Source organism: Microcebus murinus, chromosome 3, assembly GCF_040939455.1.
Source record: "Microcebus murinus isolate Inina chromosome 3, M.murinus_Inina_mat1.0, whole genome shotgun sequence".
NCBI classification, from domain to species: Eukaryota; Metazoa; Chordata; class Mammalia; order Primates; family Cheirogaleidae; genus Microcebus; species Microcebus murinus.
In genome coordinates this window covers 77,704,592-77,727,528 of record NC_134106.1, presented here as the reverse complement: position 1 = coordinate 77,727,528, position 22,937 = coordinate 77,704,592, and the positions used below count along the sequence as shown (strand labels likewise).

At 41.0% G+C, this 22,937-nt stretch overlaps 2 protein-coding genes across 12 annotated transcripts in view; one reads left to right on the top strand and one right to left on the bottom strand.

The window, feature by feature from the left end:
* Positions 1 to 31: 31 nt before the first annotated feature.
* On the top strand, positions 32 to 15,383 carry COA5 (cytochrome c oxidase assembly factor 5). Of its 2 annotated transcripts, XM_012786995.3 has the most exons (4): positions 32 to 250; positions 1,054 to 1,122; positions 3,092 to 3,175; positions 5,313 to 15,383. In XM_012786995.3, exons 1-4 carry the CDS (start codon positions 152 to 154, stop codon positions 5,352 to 5,354), a joined length of 294 nt encoding a protein of 97 aa, XP_012642449.1. In that variant the 5' UTR covers positions 32 to 151; the 3' UTR covers positions 5,355 to 15,383. The 2 variants fall into 2 exon arrangements, with proteins under 2 accessions (XP_012642449.1, XP_012642450.1); XM_012786996.3 differs by lacking the exon at positions 1,054 to 1,122.
* Positions 14,447 to 22,937, bottom strand: part of INPP4A (inositol polyphosphate-4-phosphatase type I A) — a 147,758-nt gene continuing 139,267 nt past the window's right edge. For 5 of the 10 annotated variants that reach the window (XM_076001011.1, XM_012786983.2, XM_012786977.3 and 2 more), the window contains one exon: positions 14,447 to 16,768. In XM_076001011.1, coding sequence (XP_075857126.1) covers positions 16,636 to 16,768 — 133 coding nt within the window. In that variant the 3' untranslated portion in view covers positions 14,447 to 16,635. Of the gene's footprint in view, positions 16,769 to 21,443; positions 21,985 to 22,937 lie in introns of those variants that run through there. The other 5 variants (XM_076001009.1, XM_012786970.3, XM_012786980.3 and 2 more) reach the window with 1 other exon arrangement.

The window sequence follows — 22,937 nt, the reverse complement described above, 5'->3', positions numbered from 1 at the left end:
GCTTCCGTAGTCCCTGAGGTCCTCCGGAAGTTATTGCGGCTGGCTTCCGGTCCGCCGCCGCGGGCTTTGCCTCGCTCCCTACCTGGTCGCAGACGTTGCAGACGAGTAGGGTCGACGAGGCTGGGGGCTGCAGCGGGTGGCAGGCGCCGTCATGCCCCGGTATTACGAAGACAAGCCGGAGGGCGCTGCATGCGCGGGCGTGAAGGAGGACCTGGGTGCATGCCTGCTGGAGTCGGACTGTGTGCTCCAGGTAGCGCGGCCGACGCTACGGGCGGTGATGGCCCAGTCTGCAACCGGGAGGCAGGGCCCGACGAAAGCCTCCTCGTCGGCCCGCGGTGTCGGTCAATAGCCCCACTTAGCGTTAGTCGTTCTGGGTAACGTCTCAGAGAAGAGGTGACATTTGAGCTGAAAAAGGTTGAGTAGTAGTTTCTCAAGTAAAGGAGTGGGGAGTGTGGTTGTTTAGGGTAAAATCTGAAAGAACAGCAAGTGCAGAGGCAGGGAGATGTGGGCCATCCGGAAGTAGTTAGTGCCCAGCGACGTGACAGAAGGCTTGGGAGGAAGGTTGCAGCCAGATGTGAAGGCCCGTGTGTGTCAGGGTGAGGAGCTTGGATTTCCTCCTGACATTCAGCATCAGGAAGGCCTCAGAGATGAGCATCAACAAAGAAAGTACAGAGTAGGAATGAGGAAAGAAATTGTGGCAATGAAGGACTACTGGTGGCTAGGAGAATTCCAAGTTGATTTTTTGCATTGGTTGATTTAGCAAACCTTTATTGGGTGCCAAACTCTAATTCAGGAACCAAATACTGATGAATAGGACATAATCTGACCTGTGTAGAAAGTGGATCTCTGGAAGGTTAGAAAGCTGAAGGCAGAGATTATGACCAGGACACCTGTTACAGACTTTGCTTCCCCGCCCCCCCCCTCAATTGAGTATATGGTCTTATTGATGCCGGATTTGTGCAAGTAGAAGAACCTAATGTTTATAAACAGCCCTTTTAATGGAAGTTCATTTAGTTTTCGTTAAATTCATCCTGACGTTGTCTTCATCTGCAGTCTAAAAGGGCATCTACCACCCACCACTCCCCACTCGGGGCTCTGAAGACCAAAGGAACCTCTGCTGAGGTCTGTGCCTGTTCTGTATGGCCACCTTGTTTGATTTCTTAACTTACTGATTAAAGTAGTTAATCTGATCTCATGGCAGATAGATGCTGTCTTCTCTTCTTGCTCATCTTTAAACCACCTGAAACCTGTGGCACCTCATTGTAGGGAGAAATTCAATGTAAATACTGTAGTTCTAGGTGCTGCCTTGGGAGATAGTCGAGGAGCTTGAGGAGCTCAGAGAAACTCAAGGCAATGGTGAAAAGGATGTAAATTCTTTGGGGGAAGGAGATGAGAAACAAGGAAAACGCAGATTCAATAGGCATCTCTTGGATAGACTTCTTAGGATTTAATTACTCTTAGGAGAGAGATCAAAAACATTGAAACTATGCCAGAGGAACCTCACTCATCACAAGGTATCTCCTTTGTGTCTCCATTAACAGCTTCCAGACCTGGTGACTCTTCATCAGAATCACCTCTGGAGGTAGAGGCAGCTGAAAAATAGATTCCACTGCTGCCCTCACCCCACCTCCAATAAGTTAAGTTTCCTGGGTTGGTTCTTGGGCATAGGCATGTTTGGGAGCACTGATTGATCTTGACCTCAAAAGGCTAAAAACAAAACAAAAAAAACTGGGAGTGCATGTCACGGAGACCCAGAATAACTGGCTTAAGAGAATTAAGAAAATTCTCTCTCTTGCTCTAGTGCCTGTAAGTGAGGGCCTGTGTCATTTCCCTCAATATTCCATGAACCCAGGTACTTGATCTTGTGGCTCTAGGTGCTATGGTAGGAGATAGCATGTTACTCTCATACTTCTGGTCCAAGATCGCTCTGCTTTCTATCATCAGTTCTAGTAACCTTATGGAGTAAAGTGGGGAAAGGGGACAAGCCTTTTTCCTTTCAGAACCAATCCAGAAATTTTATACCCTGTTTCCCATACACTGTATTGGCTATAATTTAGTCACATGACCACATCCAGCTGCAAGGGTGGCTGGGAAATGTAGCCCAGCCATATGCTGGATAAAAAGGAAGAGTAGATATTAACGGACAACTAGCAGTCTGCCATTCAGGGGAGGGGATGATGAATTAATGTTTCTTAGCTTTAGTGTATCTAGATGGATCTTTCCACCAGGCAATTGGAATATAGGTTGAAAGCTTGTGAATAAGGTAGCATCTTAGATACAGTTTGAAGAGGCATCAGCTTAATAAATTAGTCTTTTATATAGTGATAGTCTTGTCTGCCTCCACCTTGTTCACGTGGGCAACATACTCCATCAGTATTGCAGAGTTTGGGGAGGAATGTACTAGTGAGAGGTAGCTTGCTATTATGATCCACTTATGAGAATCACTGATGTATAGGATCCAGGCAGACAACAGACTAGAAAGTGGCCAAGATTCCTAGGGAACAGGAACACCATGGATGTGGTACCCTGTAGCTTTTTTCATAGTAAAAACTAGGGAAGTGTGGCACCTGCAAAATCAAGGTTGGGGGAGTGGTTGCAGTGATGGGGTTGGAGAGTCAAAATCTGATTGAGGGAAAGTCCCTGAGTGTGCAGAGCAGGTGAAATCTGGGTTATGTTTTTCCAAGTTTAAGTACTCCAGCCTACCTCATTAACATCTATGGGAAGTGTTTAGTACCAACACTAAAAATCTTCTGATTTTTACTGCATTTAATTCACAGTTCTCATCTGTAAGAAAATGAAGATATCCATTTATCAATTTTATATAAACATTCTAAAGAAAAGTATCCCATGGAAACTAGTGTTTTCAAGGACTCAAGATTGTGTCCTTAAAGTGCATAAAAGTTGCTTTACAATTTTATTCTATCCCTTTTCTCTGTAAGCACCAATAATCAAAAGGAATTGAGAATAATTTCTTATATAACTTTCTATTTTCCTCTGTGAACATTTTTAAAAAAACTATTTTCAGAAGGACAGTTATTTTGTACTTTGTGAGAAAATTTCCCAGGTGTTTATATTTTTTTATGTGTCATAGGAAGGAAAATCCCCTCGGCAGTGTTTGAAGGAAGGATACTGCAAAGCTTTGAAATATTCATTTTTTGAGTGTAAAAGATCAATGGTAAGTGGATAAAGGTTTTTAAAAGCTTATGCTAAAAATTAGTTATGTGAAGTTAAATATATGAGTGACTTAATGGTTATAAATAAGTTGCAGTGATGTAGTTCAGAAAAAGGATATAGATAGTATTTCTTACTCTGGTGAGTTGAATATTAGGTAGCATTCATGAAAGCCTGGAGCTAACTGTCCTGTTATTCTGTCACTGCCAACCACAGCTGCTGACCTGCGTGAATTTCTGAAAGTACCAGAATGAAGTCTTGGCAAGTGTAAATGGTTGAAAGTTGATGTTGGTCACTCTGAACTCAGGTCATTTGGCAGTCATCCACAAATCTATGATGTGGAGGTCTAAGGTGTATACACTTTTGCCTTATGTGACTAGGAGAAAATGTCAGTATCTGTGTTCAAATTTTGGAGTGACAGATTGTGGGAAAAGGGCCTGGGAAGGCATTACAGGTCTCTTGGGTTCTGCTCTAACATTCTTTGATTTGAAAGATCTATAGAGATCTTTGGAATGGAAACTGAGAGCCTTTTCTTGGAGAAAGGAAAGAAGGAAATCAGAAATATGAGCATTCTTTTAAAGAAAGCATTCATTGGACTTGAGCATGCTTTTGTTTATTTAGGAGTTACACTGCAAATCCTTTTGTTGTTGTTGTTGTTGACAAAAGAAACAGAGGGTACAGATATTTATGATCCAGGAGCAGTCATAAATAACTTGAGCATGCTAGCCAGATACAGGGAGGGTATACAGTTACATTAAATTTGGCCATGCTGTTTCCTTTCTCAATGACACAGTTCTCTGCCATCTTTTCCTGTCATTTTATGTAAAAAGAGAGAAGGATTTTCTTGCCTCCCTTTCCATAGTGTTGTTACCCCTGTAAAATACAAGGCTTTAGATTTGTTAAGAATTTTAGAACATGTTTAGGTAATAGAGAAGTCATGAAGAATACTTAGTGTAGAGATAGTGAATTATACTATGTAATCATATCAAATGACTGAATTTATAGTAAGCTCCCTGAAATTCCCTGCTCCATGATCTCCAAAGAAATTAAGATATCAGAATTTTTATTTCTTTAATTTTTACAACTTATCCACCTTCTGCAGAAATTTCTAGCAATCTGGAATAAAAAGGAAGAAGTGCTTCTGACCATTTCTGAGTATCAATACAAGGCAGAGCTTCACTTATGCTTTGACACTAGAAAGAGCACTCTAGGGAACTTTCTACCAGACTATAGATTCTTACAGTCTTTCCCCGGGACTCACCATTAGTTCTCCAGAATGAGCAGAATCATGTCACAACTAACATGACTTCAATCATACATACTTGGCAAAAAACAGAAACAACAATTGTGCCAATAATTTTGCTTACTATTTAAGTCTCATTGAAGATAATATGGGAACTTTGAATCAACTGTTCCCATATAGTATGAGTAAGCTCATCAGCTTATGATTCCCATGTTTAAAGATTATTTATGAAAATATGGCTCATAGCTACTTCATGTAGTATTCAGATGAATAAATGGCTGGGTGTCCCACACTGGCTGTGTTGGACCCATTGGTAAGGGTTGGTTGCCAAAATAATTCCTTCCTGTAGAATTTCTGGGGAGTGATAATTGACTATGCAATTTTGCCTTATAAGCTGACTTGAGAACCTTCCACTCTTACCTCCCACCCTTAAGTAGCTGCACTGTGAGGCTAAGTTAACATTTTGTCAGCCTATGAGGAGGTAATTGACTTGAAGGATTTTTAATCCCAAAATGATTGTGTTACCTAACATTTTTTAGCGCTCTTTCCCCCACTCCCAGTTGCAATTTATTTAAAGATTTCAAATACATTTGAATATTAACCTAAACCTAGAAAGTTTTCTAAAAGAACACGCATTGACTATAGTCCAAAGAAAAAGTAAATGTGACTTGGATTCTACTTGAGAGGAAAATCCTTAGTTATCGCCCTTAAGTGGAACTTTTGTTTTTAATGCCATCTTCATTTGTTATTGTGTTTGATCGTGGTAGCTCTGACAAATTGGCTTTTTGGTTTTGCTGGAAATTGGTTTACTTCTCTTATACAGTGACACCTCTTACCAAAGTTGTGTTTAATTAATTATATTGTACCAAATTTGATTTAATTGTACATTTATTTTCAGTTGGATGCCAGATCAAGATTCAGAGGAAGAAAAGGTTATTGATACCATTATTGAAACCAAGATGAAAACAACAAAGGATTTTCTCTGGCCATTAAAACAGAGTCAAAATAGGAAACAGTTTTTTCTACATCTCTTTGGTTGAACCACTTTTTCCTTCCATGGAACACTAGAGAAAATGGATGAGTTGTGTTTTTGAATATATATAAAGTAAATGATTCTCTTGATGTAAGTTAGTTTTAGAAGAAAAATTTAACAGTTATGGGCTGGGAGCATAATAAATGTGTTTTGAGCATTGTTCTAAAGCACAAAGAATGGGCAGACTGTTATTTTCAAACTTGACTCTTCAATCAAGTTACACAATTTGTACATCCTGAAGGCCACTGACACAATCTATAACATGAAACCTGTCCAGAAGATGTCCATTGGGAAAGTTTAGCATAAAACTTTTTCTTTTATTCAACCTGTCTTATTTAGTTCTAAAATAATGTTTGATTCCTTAACGAAAAAATACTTCATTTGCACTGATTCACTTAAGTTACAGCCTCAGAAGTTTCATATCATCCAGTATAGCTGGATGCCAAGCCTCAGATGATGTTGCCATCATCTCCTGTTTGTTTCCTGTTTTCATTTGCAGGCTGGCCCTCTCCACATAATGGGCCACTGTCAGCTACAAGCCCACATCCTTACGATCTATGATCCAAAAATGAGAGAACTTCCTTTTCCAGGGTGCACAAATCAAATCCTACACAAGGACTCTGATCTCTGGATCGTCTGCCCTTGCATTGGACCAGTCCCTGTGGAGAAGAGATGGGGACCTGTGCTCTTGGCCAGGCCTGGCTCAGATGCACTATCAGTGGTAACTCCTGTCAGAATCACATTGGATGAGGGGCCCTTATACTAAAAGGGATTTGGAGCAAACTGAAATAACAGGTGTTCACTAGAGAAAGCAAGAGTAAAAAACACAAAGTGGTGGAAAAAATTTACCATTACAGTAATTTTATTCTAACACTTAATACAATAGAGAGCCAAACAGGAATCCAAGTTTCCAGTTTTATTTTTGTTAATGAAGAATGAAGAGCCATAGCTTCTTTATTCTTCACAGTTCATTGGAGTTAAAGCAATCAAGGTATTATATAGCTCACTTGCATTTTTAAAGGTTCACCCAAAAAGGCTGTGAGAATTCCACACCAGCAAGGATCACTGTTGCAGAATATCACTGAGGTCTGTTATGTGTACTATCATTCACCAGGAAAGGGAAAATGATGGATTTTTCCAATAACTGTTGCATATTTATTTAAATACTACAACTTTTATTAAAAGTGAAAGTCTCTAAAATGTATTTTAGAAAACTCTGTCATCTTTGTTTAGTAACAGCTTTATTGAGAGCTTTATTAGGAGAAATTCACATACCATAAAATTCACCCTTAAACGGTACAACTCAGTGAATTTTAGTATGTTCACAGAGTTGTGAAACCATTACCACTGATTCCAGAACATTTTCATTACCAAAGAGAAACCTGTACCCCCATTAGCAGTCACTTCTCATTCCTTCCAGCTGCTGACAATCACTATTACACTTTCTGTCTCTATAGACTTGCCTATTCTGGACTTGTTATATAAATGGAATTATATAATATGTAGCCTTTCATGACTGACTTCTTTCACTTACCATAATGTTTTCAAGGTTCATCCATGAATAGCATCTATCTGTACTTCATTACTTTTTATTGCTCAATATACCATAGTATAGATATTCCACATTTTATTTATCCAATCAGTTGGTAGAGTTTGGGTTGTTTCCACTTTGGGGCTATTATGAATAACACTATGAACATTGGTGAACAACTTTTGCATGGACATAATGTTTTAGTTCCCCAAGATTGGAATTATAGGGTTGTATAATTCCTACTTTGACATTTCGATCCCCTGCCAAAATTTTCCATAGTGGTTGTGCCATTTTACATTTCTCCCAACAATGTATGAGGGTTCCAGTTTCTCCACATCATCATCAACAGTTGTTATTTATTTGTTTACAGCCATTCTGGGTATGAGATAATATCTAATTGGAATTTTCACTTTCATTTTCCTAACTATTTTAGCATGTTTTCCTTTGCTTATTGGCCATTCGTATATGAAGAAATAAACATTCAAGTCCTTAGTCCAGTTTTCAGTTGGGTTATCATTCTTTTTGTTGAGTTGGAAGTCCCTTAAAGATAAGTGGCAAATTGTCCCAATTTGTGGTATGTCTTTTCACTTTTTTGATGGTGTCCTTTGAAGCACAATATCTGATTTTGGTAAATTACAATTTATTTTGCTTTTGGTGTATATAAGAAACTATTGCCTAATGGTATGCTTGTGAAAATTCATTCCTATATTTTCATGTAAGAGTTTATAGTTTTACCTCTTACATGTAAGTCCATGATTTATTTTAAAAATAATTTCTCATGCCTTTATTAGTAACAATTTAACATTAGTAATGCCTATATTAAAACATTTTTAATTGTGGTAAATACATGTGGTAAAAAAAATTTACTATCTTAACTATTTTTAAAAGTACTGTTGGGTAGTGTTAAGTACATTCACATTATTATGCAATCAATCCCAAAACTCTTTTTTCATCTTGCAAAAATGAAACTCTGTTCATTAGACAACTCCCCTTCACCCCCAGCATTTCCCCTACTCCTGGTGTCTACCCCTGGCAATCACCATTCTACTTTCTGTCTCTATGAATTTGACTACTTAAGTGCCTCAGGAGTGGGGTCATACCGTATTTGTTTTCTTTGGCCTATTTCACTTGTATAATGTCCTCAAGGTTCATCCATGTTGTATGTATCAAAATTTCCTTCCTTTTTAAGGCCAAATAATATTCCATTGTATGTATATACCACATTTTGCTTTTCTATTCATCAATGAACACTTGGGTTGCTTCCACCTTTGGGCCACTGTGAATAATGCTGCTATGAACATGGGTGTACAAAATATTTCTGAGACCCTGTTTTCAATTCTTGTGGGTCTATAACCAGAAATGGAATTGCCAGATCATATGGTAATTTTTAATTTTTTGAAGAACTGTCCTAGTGTTTTCCACAGCAGCTGCACCAGTTTACATTTCCAACAGTGTACAAGGGTTCCAATTTTTCCATAGCTTTACCAACACTTATTTTCTTTTTTTGTTTGTTTGTTTACGGGTCATCTGATGAGTATGAGGTGGCATCTCATTGTGGTTTTGATTTGCATTTCCCTAATGACTAGTGATGTTGAGCATTATTTCATGTGCTTGTTGGCCATTTGTATATCTTCTTTGGAGACATGTATATTCGGGTCTTTTGACTGATTTTTCAGTTGGGTTCTTTGCTCTTAGGTTGTTGAAGTTCCTTATATATTCTAGATATGAATCCTTATCAGATACATGATTTGCAAATATTCTCTCACATTCTGTAGGCTGCCTTTTCATTTTGTTGATTGTATCCTTTGATGCACACAAATTTTTAATTTTGATGTAGTCTATTTCTGATTTTGGTGTCATATCCAAGAAATCACTGTCCAATCCAATGAAGCTTTTCCCCTGTGTTTTCTTCTAGGAGTTCTATAGTTTTAGCTTTTAGGTTATATGTTTGATCCATTTTAACTTTTGTTTATGGTACAAGGTAAGCATCCAACTTTGTTCTTTTGCATGAGGATATCTGGTTTTCCAAACATCATTTGTTGAAAAGACTGTCTTTTCCCCAATGAATAGTCTTAGCACCTTTGTAGAAAATCATTTGACTACATATGCCAGGGTTTATATTTCAGAGCTTTATATTCTGTCCTGTTGCTCTGTATGTGTCTTATTTATGCCACTGACACACTGTTTTGATTACTGTCACTCTGTAATAAGTTTTGAAATCAAGAAGTATAAGATTTCCAGCTTTGTTATTTTCAAGGCTGTTCTGTTCAAGGTTGTTCTGGCTATTTGGGAATCCCTTGAGATTTCATGTGAATTTTAGGATGGATTTTTCTATTTCTGCAAAACATGCTGCTGGGATTTTGATAGTATGTACACTGAATCTGTAGATCACTTTGAATAGTATTCTCATCTTAATATTAGGTCTTTCAGTCCATGCATACAAGGTATCTTCCCATTTATTGGTGTATTTAATTTTTTCCAGCAAAAACTTGAAGTTTTCAATATATGACTTTTGTCTCCTTGGTCCTTGGTTTCCTAAGTATTTTATTTTCTAAAATTTCCTTTTCAGATTGTTCATTGAATGGTGGGTTGGTTTCTAACATTTAACTTGTATTGTTAAATACAACGAGTATACAGGAAAGTGAATAGGACATTTGTATATTAACAAATAACTATAAATTATCATGTAACTTCCATCCAGATCAAATAGACCATTGACTGAAACCCCTGTAATGCCTTTCAACAGAAACCCTCCCATTGTCTTCAAGTTTGTCATGCTCTGCTCTTAAGTTTGCCTTTTCCTTGGACCTGTTAATTTGGGTCCTTGTGATGTGTTTAGAATAACTGATTATATATAGAGAAAAGCAATATGGTAAAGTACTTAAATAGGAAAGATTTCAATTGACGACAAAAATACCATTTTTTTACTCTCTTTATTCAATAAACTCTGAGTAGCTCCTTCATAGCAGGCATTATACTTGCTCTTGTGAATACGTAAAAGATACAATGGGCAGGATATGCATGATGTAATAGTCATATTCAACACTCAGTGTGGGGAAAATTTTGTTTAAGGGCCAATTCATTCTGTGTGCAGAAATCACTATATAGGAGAGTGTGGCTGTAATGGGCCTTGGAGGAGGAATGAGGAGGCTCAGTAGTAGTCCAGATCACAGGGAACTCAGACACAGACCAGGGCTGTGAGTGTGTACATAGAAATTATGGGATGGGCTGAAGAGATACAGATCTTAGTGGCTGACAGGATGATAACCCCCAGGTGGAAGCTGAGGTCATTTATCAGGGAGGCCTCAGCCAGCGTGGAGGAGGGGAGTGTGTGAGCATGCTGTGTTTGAGATGCCCAGAGACACTCAAGCAAAATGACTAGGATCTGGTTGGATGTGTAGATGGATCTGCACTTTGGGAGAGAGTCTGGGACGGACGTAGAAGTTTGGGAGTCATTAGCATGAAAGTGGCCATTCAATCCATAGGAATGGCTAAGATTTTTTAGGAAGAACATCCTGTGTGAGAAGACAGTTACAGACAACTCTGGGGACACCACAATATTAGTGGTAGATAGAAGATGACAAGCAAATCTGAGAGTGAAGGATGGTCAAACATAGAACAACCAGGAGAGCGAGTCAAGCCACTGAAGCCAAGAGAGGGGAGGGTGGCAAGGAGAGGGAGGCAATGAAGTGCATTGTCTCTATGTGTATCTCTCTCATAGCTGTGGAAATGGAAACATGTTTTCTACCCTCTCTAACCTATCTCCTAAGCATTTATGTTAAGTGGTATAACAGAGTGTGACAGACCTGCCTGGACTGGCCTGAAAGGGCCACCGGGGCCTGGTGCAGGCAGGAGTCATGGCAAAGACGGTGTAGAGGCACCAGGGGGCCCAATGGGGAGGGCATCTGGAGAGTGTGGATATTCTGATTCTGCACCTGCGGGATCTGTCATAGCTTGGGTAGTGATGGCTAATAAAAATAAGGCCAAGTTATCACCCATCTGCCAAAGGTTAGCAAAGGATGGGGAGGGGTGTTCTATTGAGGGTGCAGCTTGGAGCTGGAGAAGCCTCCCTGGTGGCCCTGGCAGGGGAGAGGGCGCTTGTGTTGGCCAACTCACAGGATCCCACTGCACTCCAGAGCACGGTGAAGCTCCCACCTGTTCTCCCCACCTAAAAGTCACCATATGGTCTTCAGCCAAACCAAAGACTGATCCTGGGGCCAACGTCCACTGTGCTGATGCCCATGGTCAGTGTGTGCACGGCATCAGGTGATCAATCAGTCCTGGCCAGGGCTGTTTTGTTTCCAGGGCTCCCATTGGAAACATAGAGCCTGCTGAATAGAAGTTTCCATCTCTACAACTCACCTTTCTTGCCCTTGCTAGAGCCCGTGCTGCTTGGTGGTCACAAGAATGAAAGAAAGGCCTTTTGGGTTAGCATATACCTCTCAAAAAGAGATTTTTACTTTGCTTTTTTTTCCCTATCTTCATTACTGATTTCAAATACTGGATTTTATGCACTGGAAATGTGATTACTTTCTACTTCTGGAAATACCTAGAATCATTGAGAAGAGGGCACATTTGAAGGTATAAAAAACATTCTAGGTACCTACCTATAAGGCAGCTGTGCGCATCCCTCTAGGAGGCCTTCATGAGCAGTCCAGCTGGGCCAGGCAGCCTGAGCTGTTTTCCACTGCCCTCCCCACTTTGGTTCTGTCATCCCTGCAGGCCCCCAGGGAACTTGTGACCGGGCTGGGGTTTGTATACAGCAGGCAGTACCTTCACTATAACTTACTGAACAATCAATCCTTAATAGGGGCTTGTAAGGGAGGACATTTGAGGGAAAAAAACAAAAAAGTGACCTAAAAAAGGGAGTTTGTCCATCTCTAAATGGAGAATTTCATGAGGGCCTGCTGCCAGGAGAAGGTGCTGGTTCCAGAAGAGCCATCCCAGGGGCATGACAGGACATCCAGACATGAGACCAGGCCCGTCTAGCCACAGGCTTCCAATACCTCATGCACAGAAGCAGTTCTCCTCCCTTCCTGAGAAAAGAGAGAAATGCTGGCATCTCTACTGTGCCTAGAGGTCACAGTGCTTGCTCAGGAAGCTCCATCACTCATTACTACAACACGAGGAACAGATGATGCTGATGAAGACTTTGGAGAAACCTCTATTAAAAAATGGCACTACTTGCTGTGTAATATTGTTACTAATTAGTAAAGAATTAGAACCTGCAATGCAGTAACAGCCTCCCAATGGCTAATCATATCTGTCCTCAGAGTACAAATGGGGCAGCTCTAACCTCTAGTCCTGCTTACTTTCCTCCCTAGGCCAACTCAACCTGGGCAGCCAGGCTGTGCCTGTCATCTATAAGACTAAGAGGCTAAAAAGGAAACCAAGAGCAGTACCAGAATGGCACGTGTCTTGACACGTCTTCCCCATTGCTTAACTTCAAAGAAGCAAAATGAGGGCTGCCTTTGAGGAGTGAGTCCCTCTGACTCCAAATGGTTTATGCCAAAATAATTCTAGATGGATTGATCTAAATGTTAAACTGAAATAAGAACAGAAATAAGAACATGTGAATATTTAATAAATAACCCTGGGGCATGAGAGCTATTGCAGAAACCACTAATAGCATTAAACCAAGCGTGGACCATGTACCAAGGAAGGTGCCAATGAGCACTTCATTCCAGCCCCTTGGCATGGATGTGCCACCATGCCATGACACCCACTTCATGGATGCACAGCTGCCCCATCTGTGCCATCTTCGGTGGTGAAGCCTGGACTCGATTTCAAAATAAGCATCAAAAAGAAAGACATACATTTGACTACATAAACGTATAAAACTTCCATATACTCCCTATCATAAACAAAGTCAAGTGACAGCTGATAAATAGGTTAAAAAAATCTGCAGCATAACAACAAAAGGGTTAATATGTTGTATATTAAAAACACTCAATCCATATGGAAAAGATCAATACTCCAGTGAAGTCACAAAAATGAAAACATACAGTTAAAAAAGATGTTTAGTGTTCAGAGTAATCAAAGACATGGAAATTGAAACAAGGTACCATTGCCAACATCACTGAGAATAAAGGGAAAGGGCATGTCTGACAGGTGGTAGCTTAAGGTTCTGGGAGTATTTTGGTAATGTTAAAACTCAGAAAGTTTAAAACATTTAAATTATCCTTTAATTGTACATTTCCACTGCCAGGCATTTACCCAAGGGAGCTCATCGGGCATGTGTGCCCAGAAGGTGGCGCAAAGGTGTGAGATGCACCTGGTGACAATGAGATGATTCTGGTGACAATGAACAATGCAAATGTTCACGGAATTGCATTTTTACAAATCACACAGTAAGGACCAGGCTACTACAGAGATGATGTGATCCAAGTTTACAGACAAAGTAAAAACAATGGCTAATGTTTATAAACACTTGCTGCCAGGGTGCCTCACAACCACCTTATCAGGGACATACTGTTGTTGTCTACACTTTACACATGAGGAAACAGAGGCTCAGAGAGGTCAAGCAACTAGTTCAGAGTCACTGGCCCATGAGTAGCAGAACCAGGATTGGGACCTGGGTCTGTCTGCTGCCAAAGTCCATGCTCTCAACCCCACAGCCTGCTGCCCCTCTACTTCAAATTAGGTGAAAACAAGGTTATAATACAGAAGTCTCACATAGTCTTATGTTTACAAACATATGCATTCAGCACCAAAGCACTCAGTGCTGGTCCAGTCTAAGGCTGGCCATAGAACTAGTCCTTCTAATGTGACAAGATGAATCAGGCAAGACCAAGTTTAATATTCTTGTCAGTTATTTATTATTTGTCATTCTAAAGACTAGCACATTTACAGCATACATGGCTTTGAATGAGCTAAGAATATATAAAACAGTAACTATATGTTTATGTATATTAATACTGCCCCAAACAAATAAATAAAAGTATTTTAATGCACTAAGCTTGTCAAATACAATTGTGTAGGGACAAAACTGTATTATACAATATTTTTACATGTTTAAAGGAAACTAAAGGCAACTGTGCTGCAAGAGCTCTGACAGAACCCAAATGACATTCCCAGTTTTCCATAGATCTCATTACACTTTTTAAACACGGAGGCCTTATGCGGAATATTGGACGGGACCTCTCTTTTACAGTAACCTATAAAACTGCCTTCCTTGTGCAACTGAAGACACAAAGCTCTCAAGTGGAGAGAGGTGCTAGTGCCCCGAGGCTGCACAATGCGCCCCTCTCCCTGCAAGCTTGGGAAGCATGTGATGCCCGTGAGCCCAGGAACAACACCTTCAGAGAGAATACTGAAACCTGGATCTTTTCTACATGATTAGCCAAGGCTTACAGCTTTCTGGTGACTCATACTATAAAGCAAAAATTGGGAAAATAATTCATAGAAAGGTGCCACATGCAAAATTGTTGACAGATGACTCAACATATGCTATATTCCCTTTGATAAATGCAGATATTTAATGCTCTTCAGACAAAATCCTGAAAACAGTATGGGTAACATTTAACTTTAAAAAACAAGGCAATTTTTTTTAAAAAAGTAGTGATGTTAAAATGAGAAAAAGATAGAACTAAAGAATTACAAATAAAATGAAATGGTGCAAAGGTGAAAGGCTAAATCAGCCGTATTAAAAACCGTCTTGAATAGGCATCGACACTTAAAGAGGAGGCTCTGACACCAGCAGCAGCCACCCGTGCAGCGGGTTTGGTGGACAGGAGCTTCTCTGCCTCCCACCCTCCAGTACCCAGCTGTGAGTGGGGGGCAGAGTGCTTCTCCCATTAGCCATCCTCCACACCAGCTCACGTCTTCCTCCCAGCAGGCGTCGGGAGACAGCAGGCTCTGTCCACCCACTCCGTGTCCCTGCCAATGAGTGGTCCTCTCTGTGCCTCAGCACCCTGGGCCCAAGTTTATTTTGCATTTCTAAAGGAGCTAAAAGAATATTGTGTAGACTTTTAGACAAAAAGAATTTCCAGGAGGTTCACAAATGATTAGGATCAGCATCATTAATATGTGCCACATATATTTCTTTTACAGACTTTTAAATAACATGTAAACATAATCATCATAAACAGAATCGATAAAACATATAAACCCCTAAGGAAAAAAACTCTGCTACTGTGCAGATAAAGATATCATCTTATAAAAGATGACAAGACATAATTTTCTACAAAATTCCTAAGTTTTATGGCCCATAAATCCCTTTCAAACTATCATTTCAGGAGATAATTTCAACTGTTTCTCAATAGCCATCTGACATAACAGAATGAGAATAGGAAAGTAACAATTACTGCAAACCTAAAAATAAGACCCTTTTATCAACATTCAAACATGATTGTACTGTCTTTTAGAAGATATATTGGAAATCCTGCAAAAGAATACTTGTTCTGGCTGGGCGCTGTGGCTCACGCCTGTAATCCTAGCTCTTGGGAGGCCGAGGCGGGCGGATTGCTAAAGGTCAGGAGTTCAAAACCAGCCTGAGCAAGAGCGAGACCCTGTCTCTACTATAAATAGAAAGAAATTAATTGGCCAACTGATATATATATAAAAAAATTAGCCGGGCATGGTGGCGCATGCCTGTAGTCCCAGCTACCCGGGAGGCTGAGGCAGAAGGATCACTCGAGCCCAGGAGTTTGAGGTTGCTGTGAGCTAGGCTGACGCCACGGCACTCACTCTAGCCTGGGCAACAAAGCGAGACTCTGTCTCAAAAAAAAAAAAAAAAAAAGAATACTTGTTCTGAAAATATTTAGGTTTCTACTATCTCTACAGGCATAACTTCCCCAGTAGAGTGATGTCACGCAGACATTTGAGGTCCTCAATTGATTATAACTCGGCATCCAGAGAAGTAAGGGAGAGGTACCCAGTGGGCGTGGGGCCACCTAGACGTGGAGTTTCAGAGAACAGGAGACAGCATAAAGGACCTTACTGCTGGCTTCATGTCTCAAGCAGACACCCTTTCTGTAACTCAAGACGGACAGAAAGAAGAGTGGCCCCAATTGTGTGGGCTGCTTTGCAGGTGTTACCTTCTAATAAAGTCTTATCTCTGGCTGACTTATCAATATTTTTTTTCAACTTCTGGTCTCACAGGTTCTGGTATGGGTAGGATAATTCATTAGAACCAATTACTTTCACTGCATGAGATAGTGCTAGCTTCTTTCCCTGGAACTTGAGTTAACATTTAACATTTATTGGTATGCCTAGGATCCAATTATTTAATGTATTATTTACTGTTTTACATTCAGATTTTTAAAAAGTAGATTGTAATTCAATGGTCACTTTTGAGTTACTCAGTAGAAAAATAATTAGGTGAGCAATGCCTAAGTAGGCATTTAAAAAGTCTTCTAGCATTTCAGACAAACCTAGCTTGATTCTTACAAGTAACTGTCAGTGATATCTGTGCCGTTATAGCCGAAGGCTATATAAATGAGCAGTCATTACTATCCGCAGCCAAACATTACCTCCTATTGATTCCAATGGGGGGAAAAAAAAAAAAAACATGCTCCATAGACTCTTTAGTGAAATATTTTTTAAAAAACCACAAAAATAAAAACCCATCCTTCAGGTCCTCTTGAAGAATTCATATATGACACTAGAGGGTACCCACATTTATTATATAACAGCTAATTAGAGGAAACCGTGTGTTCATGTTTCAACTTTTCCGTAAGTCCCTTCGGGAGGCCTGTAATGCTTGGGGAAAGCCTTCAGCTGCAGGGAATTAAATGCATATTTGCGACTTCCAACATTCTTCATTGTATTTTCTCTTCGACAACCCTCACTGGGGAAAAAACAAGCACAAGAAATGACAGCAGTAAAAAAGGAAAAAAGAAAAGACTTAAAACTAAGATGAAATGAACTGATTATTTTCATAACATTAAAAAAAGATTGATTAGTTTAAATGGGTGCTGGACTCATTTACAACAAATACATACGTAAGATGGTGGGTTTCTGAACAGGCAATTAAGAAGCACAGAGATGGACACATGCTGTATGGGGCTGTGAGTTTTGCATTTCCAAAAGCAGCACTGTTTCTAACTTGAAGCAAAGTTTTTTAAGTTAATGATTTCATGGATCTCATGTCTAGTTACTTGGAGATCTATCTTGTGGTTCAAAGGTTCTGTTACATAGCAAATTAAATGGAAGCAGAAATATTACTACTCTTACTAAAGCCTTTAAAGAGCTGCACTTTTCTGTAGCAAGAGGCTGTAATCACATCAAATTCAAAATGCTGACTTTCCTTGTAGAATTCAACGTCCTCTGGCTGAGAAGGCCATTCTGACATGCTATCTCCACCTAGGGGACAGCTGTTCTACATGCAAAGCGAGCCAATGGGCCCACACACTGTCTGCAGAGCAGGTCTGCCTGGCTATCAGGGCAGGAGTGTCATAAAGGACGGGGACCACCCCGCCCGCCAAGATCTGGTGGCAGTCAGCCACCCTTCTCCAGGTAGGCTGCCTCCTTGCACAAGTGCCACTGAACCAGTGAGAGCCCACAGGTGCCCTTCCCTAGTAAACTTGCCACCAGCCTCATCCCCAGCTGCATCTGATGGAGGGCTGCCATGGCAATCCAGTGGGCAAAAGCGGATACTGCACGGGAGGCCATGCAGCCAGGCAGGCCCCCCCATCCTCAGTGAGAGCATCAGAGCAGTTCTCTGGTACAGACATAAAATTAACAGGCAAAGGTGATTTTAAATATAAATCACTTCCCACAGCACATTATAACCTGATATTTTATATTATTCTAAGACTCGCAACGAAATCAATAAAGTTATCAAATTTAGTAAAAAAATCCCCCTTAAGAGACGCAAAATTTGCAGTTACTAAGAAACAGTGGTTTACAAAAAAATTCAAGTTGTATGAAGACCGTATGTCATGCATTTTTAAAAATATCAGTGGCAACTGCTCAAGCCTTTTAAAGTGAAAATGACAGTCTTATTATCAAGAACATGTAAAATATTTTCAGTAAGACAGTAATTTTTATTCAAAAGATAAGCTCCAGCATTTTAAAAAAGTATCTATCTATCTGGTTGTGTTATTAACTAATTTGGTAACTCAGATATGCTTTTTTTGTCACAGTGCCTCAAGCTGTCAGCTAGATGTGTGTCATCTGAGCCGAACACCTAGGCCACATGAGCAGGACCCCCTAGAGTGAATAACGCTGTTTGCCCAACATTCGATAATCAAAAATATCCTTCCACTTAAAGTAGAAACTATAGGATCCTATGCATAGTTAATCTCCTTTCATCTTTGGACGCTTGTACATTAATAGACTATTTCAGATATGGCTTCTCCATTTATATAGAAATTTATAAACTTTTCAAAGACCACCTATCACTAGTAAATGACAAGCTGCCTTGAGGAGCAAGGAAGAATAATATGTGAACTCTGACATTATGTTTTATTTACACAGTAAAGGAGCTAATGCCTGTTTTAGCTGGCTGAATACATTAGACATTAAGTTATAATCAAGGTTATACTTTCATTTCAATTTAGTTTTTAAATCAAATTGTATTTCCTTTCCCACAAATGTCTGAATTTACGAAATCTAGCTGATGCAGCCGGTCCACATGCCGTCACATGGTCTGTGCGGAGATGCTGGCAGGGGCTCAGGACAAGGCATGTGGAGGCGGTGAGGGCGTGCTGCGCTAGTGGCGTTTCCCGCTGCCCCGGCCGGCCTGCTGCCCGAAGGCTGAACACCTTCACTGACCGCACTGGCTGCATAATTTCCAGGAGTCAAAAACACATGTTGAGAAGGGCTTGGATAGAGTTTAGCAAGAGGGATTTAATTATTTCCAAGCTCCATGATTATTTTTATTATATCCATAAATTATTTCTTTTCCAGGACAACCATTTTTGAAATGAAAATTAGTAAGGAAACCCCAAATGACAACTGATTTTAGGAAAATCTCTGGTTTTCCCTTTCTGGTGGGGCCTTCCACTTTAGAACTCATCTGGTGGCATCAGTGTCTTAGTGATTCTATGGCAGTCATGGGTAGTGGCTGCTTTTCCTGTTGCTTTGTGGAGGGAGAACTAGCTGATAAGATCTCTGGGGGAACGGAGCCATAGGAGTGAATGGTAACTGTCACAGTTGTTGAAAAAACTTTATGTGACCATCCAAAGAGACTTTCTCTTCAGTGTGGTTTCTCTCACTTCAGAAAGCTGATTTAATACTGAATACCTCAAGCTGGTTGGCACTAATAATGCCTCAGTGCTAGTATCACTTGGGAAGCAACCTAAAAACCATCATCAGATATCAATGACTCCCGCTTCTCGAATCATCTCCCCACCTTTATTCCATCCTATCTCTCACTAAAGCAGAAAATATTTTGGTTATGTATTCAGACTCATTTCATGAGCAAAAGGCCTTAGTGATATTAAAATTCAGCATAAAGGTTGATCATACTAAGTTTCTTTTCTCAGATATTTTAAAGCGAAAAAACCAAAACACAACCAACCTATGGCCTAGGCTGGTCTCCTGGCATCCTCTCTAGTGCCAGCCCTCCAAGACTGTGCAGGCCCATGCGCTGCCTTCTGACCCAGCCCCTGGAGGAGAGAGACGAAGAACCTTATCCCCTCTCCCTTTGGTCCCATTTCTCTTCCAACCCAACAGCCAGCCCATATGGGACAGGAAGGCGTGGCTGGCACCACGGCAGCCAAGGATCAGGCTGTGGTGTCCCTGAGGCCCTTTCAGAGGAGGTCCTCTGGCTGGCCATGGCTTCCCCGTGCTTTGTGGCGGAGTCCTGGGAGGAGCCCCTGGAGAGTACCACTGAAGCCCACTTGGGCCCTGGGGGAAGGAGGGCTGCTGTCTGCAGTGGGAGGGCCTCCTTCTGTGTGTGGACTCTCCTGGCCACAAGCTCTGCCCTGGAGGTGGGCGTGCACCTGTCACCACTGCGTCATCAGGAGCGCATCGCCTGGAGCAGGGCCTGGGAAGCTGTGGAATGGGAACCGAAGAAGGCTGTGGACTCTGCTTTCCCTCTTTCAAATCAAGCAGACAAAATGTCCTAGAGAGTTGAAGTGTGCGCCTCAATGTGAAAGAGGGCAAGTGGTGAACATACCTTTCACAGAATCATAGACTGACCAGGACACTGTCCAGTGCCTAGTGCCATGCTGCTACAAGTCAGCCCCACCCGTCAGCTGGCATTTGGTGACTGACTCCCCACTGAAGGATGCCAGGAGCTGTGCCACACAACAGCCACCTCATTTACTCTAGAAGAGACAAGTGAACGCTCTGCACTTGGAGAAGAGTGGGCTCACCTACAGGGTACACAGAGGTGACATCTGCCCTAGGGATCCTGCAGTGCTCAGGGGCTCTAGAAAAGGGGTGCTCCTGGGAGTGATGAGGATGGTTTTATACTTTAGAATTAAAAGTCTGAGTTTGGTGTTTGCCACTCGTTGCTAACTGCTTCTGCTATTCCTAGAACTTGGACTCTGAGCTGATGCCAAATCAGAGAAATCCCAGAGTGAGGTCTGGGAATCTTGGAGAATGGAGAAGCCAGACTTTGTGGTGGACTGGGTTTGTGTGTGCGAATGGGTGTCAAGTTTCTGGAAAAGCCAGACTCTCTAAATTGACTCCAATTTGTCTAGACTGGTGAAAAGAAATCCACTCCATAAAATACACTGTGAGGGGAACCAGCTGCGGACACAAATAGAAGTACAATGTCATAATAATGTGAACTGGAAAACAGAGAAGCCACTAACTATTCTCATGCAGGGTGTGTGGAACTCTCCCCTGATTTACTTGGTTACCTTTATAGGTGTACAATTACCCTCCACCACATCTGAATGTTAAAGTTACAATTCATCCCATTTTAGGGACATTGCCATGTTAAAATGGAGAGTAACAACAACAGAAACCAAAGTGGCCCTTTCTCTCTCACAGCTCCATCTGCCACAGCTCCCCCACCCAAAATCAATTTTTGGCAATTTTTCTTTGATTTTTTTTTTCATTTTTAACCATATTTGATGGGTAAGAGAGAAGAGATGTCTGACTTCAATCTCGAATTAAAGATGTAATTTTTAAATGAAAAATGCTACTTTCAGAAAAATGAATGTACGTAACTTCAACTGCCTTTTGTTACTGTATGTGTTACTTCCTGGAACCTGTTTACTGATCCTTAAAGAGTTAAGAGTAAATCTAAAGTCACATGCAATAGGTTATCTTTATGTGCTTGACTTGGTACTATGTACTATTGTACTCACAGTTTTGTGTCACCCCCAATTGGAAATAATAAATATCAGTAAGGAGTGTTATGATTCTGCAAACTGTTTGCTACTGTGCTTCGGGGACTACGCTTTGAAATGAAAGCAGAAAGTACGTGTCCTATTAAATAGGCTTGTCTAGATGAGCCGGTTATAGAAAGCATCTATCTTTTTCTTTTCATTTTTCTTCAAAAGGAAAGGAAAGGTTAGTAGTACACTTAAGGAATAGTATCAAATATACAAATTCTTTTCAAACAGAATTCCCTTCTCTTGGAAACAGGGCACACGAGATGTACAGGTAATAAACAATTTTACATCAGAAGGTAAGAGATGTGATACAAGTAATTCCAGGCCAGCTAAATTATGCAGTGGTGGGACACCATGAGAACATGTTACAAGCACTGAAGACATGATTTAAATGAACAAGTCCTCTTGGTGAAATAATTTGGCAGATATTTACAGTTCAGAAGAACAAAACGTCAAACTGTAAGGCATGAGATATTTCTTGGCAGACCACGCTTTGACATTCCTTCTGTCCAGTTAGGTACACGGTGGCTGGACATATTCTGGCACTTTTGTTTTTTCTCGTGACTTATGAATTTTTCGTAATGATACTCATTTGCAACGCAATTTGGTCACCAGGTATGCTATGCTCAGAAAGAGCCACACAATCAGTAAATTGGGGCTCAGAGCTAATAAAGGAAGGGAACAGAGGAGGCTGGGGTCTAGCCTTAAGTCTCGGATGGGCACCAGGCCGCTCAAGTTCTTCTGCGTGACTACCTCCCGTGTTCCAATGCTGTGAAAAGGAAAAAGTTTGGGAGAAAGGAAAAGAAAAAAGGAAAGGAACAAAAATAAAGAAAAAAGAAACACATGCGATGGATTTTATAAAAAGTCATGGGGAAAAGAGGAGAACCAAAGGATAAGATTTAAAAAAAAAAAATGGAATGAAGCCACAACAGAAAGAAAAGATGATATGCAGAAAAGGGTGTGAGAGGAAGATCAAAATAAAACCAGCACAGTTACAGGAAAAAAGGAGAGAAAGAGAAGTGAAAATAAGAAAAAAATACTGTAATCTACTGAAAATAAACACATGTAGGTTGAATGAATGGTTTTCCATGTTCACTCCCTCTCGGCTGGCCAAGCACAACTCCATGCCGCCCCGCCATGCTCCCGCATGCTGCAAAGACGGGGTTCTGAGAAGCAAGCTGAACATGAAGAACCATTGGGGATTTGACCTTCTCACAGATGCCCCAGTGAGGGTGGTGCGATGGATTTGGCCAAAGCTGCCTCTTGATTAACTACACAAATGAAAACCATTGACCTCAGGTACGAACCAAATGCAGGGTCCTTCCCAGCCCCACCTTGGGTCTCAGGTTCAGCAATAGCAGGCCGTGAGCCATTGCTGTCCTCAACTTTGCAAGTTACTGTTCTATACAATGATCCCCAAGGATGGAACCCAACCAACCCCACACTAGAAACTTGGGTTTCTTTCCCCTTTTGATGCTACAGCAGGAATGTACTGAGGTGAGATGGTACCTAGAACCACACGACTCTGGAACCACATCCATGGCCACCGAGTGGCAGCAGTGACACAGAATAGAGGTCCTAGGACACAGCAGGCAGTCTGTGAAGGATCCGCGTGGAGAGGGGCAGGCAGGAGGCCCAGGCTTCCTCCTCACGCTGAGTCCTCCCTGGTGTTCCCAGAGGAACCCTGAAGCCTTGGAAAGGCCCTGCTGGAATGTGCCGTTC

Excerpts from the sequence above, each read along its gene's own strand:
- COA5 (XM_012786995.3), top strand. The coding sequence starts at position 152 with ATGCCCCGGTATTACGAAGACAAGCCGGAGGGCGCTGCATGCGCGGGC. Across the intron at positions 251-1,053 it reads AGTCGGACTGTGTGCTCCAG|TCTAAAAGGGCATCTACCAC; the intron begins GTAGCGCGGCCG and ends CTTCATCTGCAG. Across the intron at positions 3,176-5,312 it reads TTGAGTGTAAAAGATCAATG|TTGGATGCCAGATCAAGATT; the intron begins GTAAGTGGATAA and ends ATTTATTTTCAG.